The sequence below is a fragment of the Mesitornis unicolor genome, unplaced genomic scaffold, assembly GCF_000695765.1.
Source record: "Mesitornis unicolor isolate BGI_N332 unplaced genomic scaffold, ASM69576v1 scaffold20833, whole genome shotgun sequence".
Lineage (NCBI taxonomy): Eukaryota > Metazoa > Chordata > Aves > Mesitornithiformes > Mesitornithidae > Mesitornis > Mesitornis unicolor.
This window is the reverse complement of record NW_010175596.1, coordinates 31,081-39,778: the sequence shown is the minus strand read 5'-3', so window position 1 is coordinate 39,778 and position 8,698 is coordinate 31,081. Positions and strand designations below refer to the sequence as shown.

General features: G+C 50.9%; 2 protein-coding genes across 2 annotated transcripts in view; one reads left to right on the top strand and one right to left on the bottom strand.

Moving 5' to 3' along the window:
* Positions 1–106, bottom strand: part of NOL12 (nucleolar protein 12) — a 3,344-nt gene extending 3,238 nt beyond the window's left edge. Inside the window, exon 1 of the mRNA XM_010181457.1 lies at positions 81–106. Within this exon, the coding sequence (XP_010179759.1) occupies positions 81–106 (26 nt within the window). The remainder of the gene's footprint in view (positions 1–80) is intronic.
* A 1,127-nt stretch (positions 107–1,233) lies between these two features.
* Positions 1,234–7,650, top strand: LOC104538301 (arf-GAP with dual PH domain-containing protein 1-like). Its single transcript, XM_010181454.1, has 11 exons — positions 1,234–1,324; positions 2,336–2,466; positions 3,345–3,436; positions 3,525–3,607; positions 4,338–4,450; positions 5,210–5,356; positions 5,750–5,833; positions 6,171–6,233; positions 6,746–6,817; positions 7,303–7,534; positions 7,622–7,650. Exons 1-11 carry the CDS (start codon positions 1,234–1,236, stop codon positions 7,648–7,650), a joined length of 1,137 nt encoding a protein of 378 aa, XP_010179756.1.
* Positions 7,651–8,698: the final 1,048 nt, after the last annotated feature.

Genomic DNA, 8,698 nt, shown 5'->3' with positions numbered 1-8,698 from the left:
TGTGGGGTGAGCGGGAGGGCACGCCAGGGCCTTGATTGCGGGGTGGAGTCGGGTCCTGTTGTGCCACCGGTGTGTGGGACCTGTGTGAGTCCCCCTGCTTGTTCATGGTGCGTTGTCTCCCCCTAGGCTGGGGCGGGAGAGAGAAGCCACCAGCAGATACTTCCCAGGTGTCAGTTCTTGGCCCTGTCCCTAGCCTGGGGTGAACCAAGGGGTTTCTTCAGGCTTGGGTGCTTCCAGCTCCGGGTCCAATTCAGCTCCCTCCTAGCACTCTTACAGCACTGCCTCATCTGGCCAGCATAGCACCCGATCTGTCACCTTGATACCTGCTCTGCTACTCTGAATATTTTACATCTGCATCTCTTTAATAAAAGTAACTCCTCCAAATATCTGACGTGCACATTTCTTCAGTAAAGGTCTGAGAGTTCATTTCAAGCTATCATCATTGCTTGGTGTCAGTGGTGCCTGTGCTGCTCCTTTTAGCTGGGGGAGGCAAGTGCAGGGGGTGGTCTGGGCTCTGATATGGAGTCTCCAAGATGCAGGACCTGGATGGACAGCTGTGGTTTCTGTAGCCAGTGGTAGGGAGATGTACCAGCATGAGTAGGTGGGGGCATCTGGACGGCCCTGTTCTTGGCTGCTGGCCTGAGTAACTTTGGCTGAACTCTTGCCCTCCAGTCCTCCCCCTAAAAATGGGTGTAATGCTTGCATGATGGCCAGCTGACTATGGTGGAAGCTCCAGTGGGGCAGCTAAAGCCAAACCCTCCAGCCCACAGAGTGTGACGAGTCCTGACATGGTCTGGTGGCCGCTCGTATGTACAGAGCCACTTTGCCTTTATCAGCTTCCTTGGTGCTTGTGCTCTTTTCCTGGCCTGTCCTTTCACCAGCAGAAATGCGGAAAAACCAGTTCTGTGGTTAATAGCTGCACTTCCCTCCACGCCCATGGGGCAGGTCTCCTCCTCCTCCTCCTCACTCGCAGTCTGGGTGCACTTCAGCCTCTAGCCTCTTCGTCCCTGCCTGCGCTCAACCGGCTCAGGTGTGCCTTCGGGCCTCCACGCTCCTTTCATTAACCTTACGGCTTCTCCTGCCTTCCCGTTTCTCCTCTGCCTGCAAGAGCTTCTGGCTCTCTGGTGGCTACGCCTCCCTTGGGCAACCCAGAAGGTTGGCCCACAGGTGCAGAAGGTGCAGGAAGCTGCCCTCCTGGCCCTGCTCTGCTTGGAGGGATTGCATTTGGATGTGATGGCTGGAGGCAAGGAGAGGAGCATGAAGGCCCTGAAGGAGGTGTGGAGAAGACCAGAAAACTCCTTGTGCGCAGACTGTGGGAAGCCAGGTGAGTCCCCAAGGGCTGCTGGAGGAAAAGTTGGAAGCAGGGAGCTGGGGCTGATCTCTAGCAGCTCTGTGGTGCTGGCATCTGACTGCCCAGGAGCCTGGGGCAGAGAGGGAGGAGAGGCTTTGCTCCGTCTGGGTATTTGCATCCTCTCCCTAGAGGTGAGTTGGTAAGGGAGGAGGAAGGAGATGCTGCCACAGTGCTGGTGGAAAGAAGGATGGGGATGTGGTGGTGCTGGATGAGCAGGGGCTGCGTCGCTGCAGCACTGTGGGTTGTAGTCACGTCGGATCTCACACACAAATCAAGGTCGTGCCCAGTCAGGACCTGACAGGAAAGCTCCTGGTGAAATCCTAACTGCTCCAAAAGAAAGGCATGATTCAGGAGGGCATTGTCTCCACCGTGACTCAGCTCTGAGCTGACAACCTGCCATGGGTGTTTCAGAGATTTCTTTTCCTGAAGGGCTTGCCCTCTCGAAAGGGTACCTAGTTTGAGGTCCTGCAAGTGCTGCTTATATATACCCATTGAACTCTTCCCAAAAGGGTCATCTGGAGTGTACCACTCAAGCCAAATTAAGACTACGTTAATTAGTACCATTTTACCTTCTTAAATTCTCCCTGGAAAGTTTAGGATTCACGGCTGGTTTTCACTTCTTGAGCTAAGTACTGTTGCGGGTTTTGGTGTGTCGCACTGAAGAGCTCCTGGAGTCTTTTCCCAGAGGGGGTTTCAGCTTCATCTTGGGTGACCTTTTATACAAAGAGAGTTTGCAGAGCACTTCGGGAGTTTTTCAAGATTCAATAGTCAAGAGTCAATAGAGATTCAGATGAGGTGGTTATAGCAGGGGAAACGAGGGACTAATAGCTATGCTTTTTCCTGACTGCACCTTGGGTGTTAATTAATCAGCTCAGATGAAACTGTGGTCACCCAGCTCTCTGTTCTCTGAACTATGTTCTCAGTTGAGGCCTATCTCCCAGGGAAATTTACCAACCCTAGTCATACCCTTTTTTATACCCTCAGATCCTGACTGGGCATCCTCTACTTTGGGTGTCTTCATATGCCTCAGCTGCTCGGGAATTCACCGCAACATCCCTAGCATCAGCAAAGTCAAATCCCTGAAGATGGACCACTGGGATGATGCTCAAGTGCAGGTGAGATATTTATCTCCACTGGGATGTCAGCTGAGTTTGGTCTAGGCCATACGCTACCATGTCCTGGGAAAATCAGCCCTTTGGCCTCACAGAACTGGGGATTAAATCTGATTTAATCTGTCCCTTTGCTACTCGTGCTCTGGATACTCAAGAGGGGATATCTCCCCTTAACGCACTGCGTTATGTGTCTCCCCATGTCCTGTTACTTTACGGCTAACACAGAGCTCTTGCAATGCATCTTGCCAATGCTCAGGGTCATTGTCACTCCAGATTACTCATTTCCCACTTGCCAGCATTATCCAGCCTCAATATCTCTTCTTGGTTGCAGCAGTCCAAGGGGAAAATCTTGGGCAATTTCATGGTCTGAGGAGAGTTTCCAGATATTATGGGATCTCTTGAGAAAAATGGCATTTATGGGAACATGACTTCTCCCCATTAGACCGCCCCCAATCCATTAATCTTCAGGGGACTGAAAATATTTTCCAGAGATCCAAAGAAAATAATCTGTATCTTGCTGCTCTTTGGAGAGGAGCAAAGAGGTTTGGAATGTCCTTGGGGCATTGCAGAGCTGTCATTGAACTCAATCTGCCTGGAGATGTGGGGCATGGCAGCAAATCCACTGAATGTGTGCGCACCCAGCCCCACATTTATGGCATTCTGTTGATTCAGGTGCAATCAGTATAACTTCTGAGAGGAGACAAGACCTTTGAGACACACCTTTCTCTAGATAGACTTGGCTGGGATGTTGCAATGGATGGGAAAGCGAATTCTCCGTTAGAGCTCGATGTGCATCTAACCCTGTAGTGGCTCAGGACAGAAAAAGCCCAGTGTGAGTCTGCATCAAAGGGAAGGCACTAATTCTATGTCTAACTCTGCAGTTTCTGGCCAAGCACGGGAATGCTGTGTCTAAAGCCACATACGAAGCTCACATCCCTATTTACTATTACCAGCCAAACTACAATGACTGCCAGTAAGTTGCTGCATACAGAAGAAAAGGGGGAAGGGCAGTTCTGGGTTCCCTAATTAATTTCTGAGCTACCTGTCACCTCTGTCCCCAGAGTGCTGAGAGAGCAGTGGATACGGGCCAAATACGAACGCAAAGAGTTCACCGAGCCAGGAAGACAGCTGCCGTATTCTGATGGTAAGAGCAGAACACAGCAGCAAAATACCCTGCCCGTTGCCTTCGCTGGAAGCTTTTGAGCACCATTAAGAGAAAGCTCATAGTGTCAGTGTTGCAGATCCCACACATTCTCCTGAGAACCTGACTGGTACTTAGAGGGCATTATTTTGGAGGAATTTAAATTGTGAGCGGTGTAGGTTGGCACTGCCACAGGTTGCTTCCAAGCCTGGTATTACCAGCTGGCTTTGCTCAAAGGCATTTGCTGTCTTGGTGGAGCCAGACCTCTGTGGCGGGGAATTTCTGTCCTGCTGCCTGCCACCCCCTCCAACCACAGCGGTTGCCTTTGAAATGTCACTGCCAGAGCTGTGACACAAGGTGCTGGAGCCCAAGGGCCTTCAGAGTTGAGTGAGAAGAGTGCTGGTCCCACTCCAGGGTCTGCATGGGCCAGGACTCTGATGTTCACTGGAGAAATGGCCCATGTTGTCAGAAGCAGTAGTGGGAGCTGGTCTAGGAGGTGGGGAGCATCTGGGAATGCCTTTTGGTGGCTGTTTGCTGGGCTGCAAACCCAGGAACACCACCATCTTCAGCTGCAAGTCAGAAGTGAGACCTCTCCTTCTCAGGTGTGTGTTCTCAGCAATAGTCCATCATGTGCTTTGTCCCAGAGGTATGGCTGGGACCCCAGGCTGCATGCAGCTCTCTGGTGCCTGCTGTGCCTGTGCCTTACTCTTAAAAGTGGCCTTTCTGCTCCTAGGGGTGAAGGAAGGGATCCTCTGGAAGCGTGCCCGAGACAACGGGCAGTTCCAACCCCGCAAGTTCCTCTTGTCTGAGAGAGAGGGTTGTCTGAAGTATTTCACCAAGCAGGATGTGAGTATGGTGGTCAGCACCTCACTGCATGCTCCGCCCGGGGCAGCCGGGTCATGGAGAAATTTATGTCTCTCACGCGTGTTTCTGAGGTTGCCTTGCTCATCCCAAGCCAGAGATAGTAACAGAGAAGCATTTGTCACTGAGGAAATGGGTCCCCTTCCTACTGTCAGAGTGACATTTTCCCCATGTGCTCCCTTTGTGCTTCCCTACTCCCTGCCCTCACTGCTGATAAAAGGGCTGATCTTTCACTCCACCCCTATCTGTTTGCCTGGGTGTGTAATCCTGCACCATTCCTGGAAACAACCTCACCCCACTGCAAACCAAGTTGGCAAAAACCTGTTGTTTGGTTTGTTTTGAGGAGGGCTACTCTTCTGCTAGTTCATCTCCCTGAAATGAATGGGGCAAGTGCACTGTCACAAGGGAGGGAATGGCTTGGGGTAGGGAGGAGCAGGAGTGGGATCTTTCCTTTTGAGGTCCATTAGCCCCTAGGTTGGGTCAGCTGTAAAGTCAGAGGCACTCTCAGTGTCTCACTGCACTTCCAGAATAGACACAGCTTAAATTTAAATTGGAGATGCTGGTCCACTGTTTGGACTTGAGCATGCCACACAGTGAAGGGAATGTTGGAACACAGTTTTGGTTGGAAGTGGCAGTTAATTACTTTTAACATGCTTTGACGCCATCTTACCCCACTAAGTCAGTAACTTAGGTCCCTTTCCCACTAAGATTGTTCATGTATGACCAATGTCACTCTGTTTTCAGGCCAAAGAACCCAAAATCAATGTTAAAATAGATCTCATCAATGCTACGTTCCAGCCAGTGAAGATTGGGAACCCCAATGGCCTGCAAATCACCTATCTCAAAGACAACAAGACCCGGAATATATTTGTCTACCATGAAAGTGGAAAGGTATCTGGTTTTAGCATCAACCATTGCAAAGTAGTTGGGGTGATTTAAGAAGCTGCTGCTATTAAACAGTCTGAAGCATGGGTAGGATGGGATGTGTGTGTGGGTTGCTGGAGGTAACAGTGTGGGGGCTCTGTGTTTGTGTGTCTGTGGGAGAGTTTTGCTGCAGGGGAGCACGGGCTGAGTCAGTTTGCATGGAGGAGCTGTGCTGTCTGTGAATGCAGGGAACGGGGCAGCCGGGCTGGCTATGTGTATGCGAGGGAGGTACTGTAGGTGCTGGAGAGGGACAGCTGGCTGTGTTTGTAGTTAACATAGGGGTTGAGAGCAGCTGGGTGAATTTAGATGGCTCGCTGTTGCTCTGGCTAAGCTTTCTGTGCTGTCCTTTTCCCTTCTCAGGAGGTGGTTGACTGGTTCAATGCCATTCGCTCAGTGCAGTTCCATTATCTGAAGGTAGCATTTCCCATTGCCAACGATAATGAGGTAAGGCAGCACTAGAGAGCAGTGCTGAGTCTCCCGCTGCTACTCGGTTGTGTGATAAAGGAGCTCATTAGCTACTATTAGATCCCTGGGTACAGAAGTAGAAATTGCAGTGTTTTGCTGGAGGGATGAAGACACGTGTGTAAAAGGGCCTGTGGTGACCAGAGAAGAACCACACTCTGCTGTTTCTGGGCACTTTGGAGGCAGACGTGACTCCTGGCTAGGCAGTTCTGGAAACATCAGTTTAAAAAGTGGCTGAATTTGGGGGAATAGAAGGAAAGGCAAAAGCGAGCATCAAAGAAATGTGGCTAAGTGAATGCTACTCTTGTCTTTTTGTCAGATTAAAAATCGGCTGACCAGAAACTTCCTGAAGGAGGGATACATGGAGAAGACTGGTCCCAAGGTGAGCTGCTGTGGAAGAATAAAATGTAATAGGGACCTGCCAGAGAGCCACTGACCTTCCCTACTTCAATGTTTTTCTCCTGCTGTTTCCCCATTCCCCCCTGACTCTTTAGACACCGGTGGGAAGAGTGTGTGTGCACCAAGGGAGGGGAGAATAAAAGGAAGGGGAAGGACACATGTGAAAGTAGATGAAGCAGCCAGAGCCCCTGCTTTCTCCCAGATCAACAGATCTCTCTGCATGTGTCTGTGTGTGCGTGGCCTTACAGGTATTTAGCGTCTAGACTTCTCCTGTCTCAACTCTGGGGTCCTGCACAGAAGTCCAAGAGTTGGGGACAGCAGTTGGGACTGAAAAACCCGATAATGATCCCCACTCAGCTCAGAAAGGGTGTGGAGGAGGTTGCTGTTAGGGCAGGGGCTTGGTTCAAGCGGTTGGGACGAATTTTGGGTATCCGTTCGCACTGCTCGCGCCAGAGGGCACTGTCCCCTTACATATGCCACCTCTTCTCTTCGCAGCAGAGAGAGGCTTTCAAGAAGCGCTGGTTCACGCTGGATCACCGCAGGCTCATGTACTTCAAGGACCCTTTGGTGAGGGGGAGATCTGACCTCTGGCAGCTGTAGGCGGCAGTGCAGGGTCGAAGTGTAACCAAATCTTTGCTCTGCAGCGAGGGAGGCTTGCAGGTTCCCCAGGCGCTCGAATGGGCTCTAGGTCTTCCCCTTTCCCTCCCGCTTAGTTCATCTCATGCTTTCTGTGCTTGTTTCACTGCCTGCAGACAACGGGAACAGGGAGGGCAGTGGTCTAAAGGTGGTGATGGGGAGGAGAGTGACGTGGGGGGTAACAGGGAGATACAGGACCAGTCGTTCCTGTCTCAGCCCTCTCAAGTTCTACACTTTCCTCCGCTGCCTTTGAGCATAGCCCCACTGCTTTTCTGAATCCCCCAACCACTTTCAGATCTTTTTGCTGCTACATCCCATGTCCTCCCCCAGTCTCCTCCTGTCCTTAGGTGTGCTGCTATTATTCCCTGGTTCTTCTGGGCTTCTGTAAATCCCGCTCTTTCCATCCTGATGTGCAGGATGTGTTTGCTAAGGGTGAGGTATTTGTGGGCAGCAGAGAGAATGGCTACAGCATCCAGAAGGGATTGCCTTCGGGGACACAGGGCAACTTCTCTTGGCACCACGGCATCACCATTGTCACCCCTGACCGGGAATACCTCTTCACTTGCGAGACAGAGACTGACCAGCTGGACTGGATCGCAGCCTTCACTAGCATCATCAACCAGCCCATGACACCACAGGAATATGCAAGTGAGTGTCTGGATGCTCTTTCCTTCCCCTCCTACCACTCCGGTTCAGGGTATTGCCCTAATGCACCGCCTTTTTCCTTCACTGCAGTTGAAGCCTACTTCAAGTTTAAATCCTAGGAAGCCACGCAGAAACCTTCGTATGACTTGACTCTACCTGGTCTTGTTGGGTGGGCTGTCAGGAGTGGAGAGGAGATCGACACTGGAGAAACACAGTGCTCTGGAAGCACCTTTTGAAGCACTTTCCCAACCCCCATAAATGATCCACTTTGTTATGGGGGCCAAATTAAGCTGCTCCCTTTCAAGTGCAAGATTTTGTGAGTCTGAATCCTCAGTGCAACTCGTCACTGCTAATTTGCTGTGATCCAACTGGATGCTGGCAGACCTTGCTTGTCAATCTGGCCTTGAAAACTTGGCACTTGCTGTTTTGGACATGGGACCTAGCATCACTTCTGCGTGAAACTGCAGACAGCCACCTACCTTGTGCAAGAAAACAGCTGCCTGGCTGGAGCTACACCCCAGGGAGCTGCAGGGGCTGCTGGCCTAGAGGAGTATGTTCCTTTACAAGAAATGGCTTCTCTGCTGGTGGCAGAGATGTGAAACATCTAGGTATTTGATCAGTTAGAGCTGTAGTTGAGAAAGGTCACTTAAAAGATGTAATCTAATAGCCAAATGTGAAGCCTGTTTCTTCCGGCTGTGTATGGGCTTGAAAGCTTCTTCAGACCACATTTGTGTGGAGACCTTCCTTCGATTGCTACAGAGACGACTGAGAGATCCGCTCAAAAACAATGTGTGGGGATACATGTGTGTATGAGGTAATGTGTTTGTGTGTACGCATGTAACAAAATGATGCAAGGACTGGTCTGAAAACCCCTGTGAACTAACTACTGAGCACATTGCACATTTAGCATCTGTCTCTGCTCTGCAAATTCTGTCCCACCGTGTCTTGTTCTCTGAGGTGAATGAGGCTCCGATGTGGGCGAAGAAAGAGCAGGGTAGTTTTGGTGCAGAAGTGTTGGGGCATAGGTTTCATACAGTGATGTCCTGCTAGAAGTCAATAGTGCCTACCTAACAGGCTTCTGCTCCCTGCTCTGAGGTGAGACAGCAGGTCCTGGGGATTTGAGGGATGGAGGGAGAAAGCTTAGAGAAGGAGGATGGTCTCTGGGGA

Coding starts and splice junctions, on each gene's coding strand:
- LOC104538301 (XM_010181454.1), top strand. CDS start 1,234: ATGGCTGGAGGCAAGGAGAGGAGCATGAAGGCCCTGAAGGAGGTGTGG. Junction 1,325..2,335: donor CGCAGACTGTGGGAAGCCAG/GTGAGTCCCCAA, acceptor TTATACCCTCAG/ATCCTGACTGGGCATCCTCT. Junction 6,234..6,745: donor TGGAGAAGACTGGTCCCAAG/GTGAGCTGCTGT, acceptor TTCTCTTCGCAG/CAGAGAGAGGCTTTCAAGAA.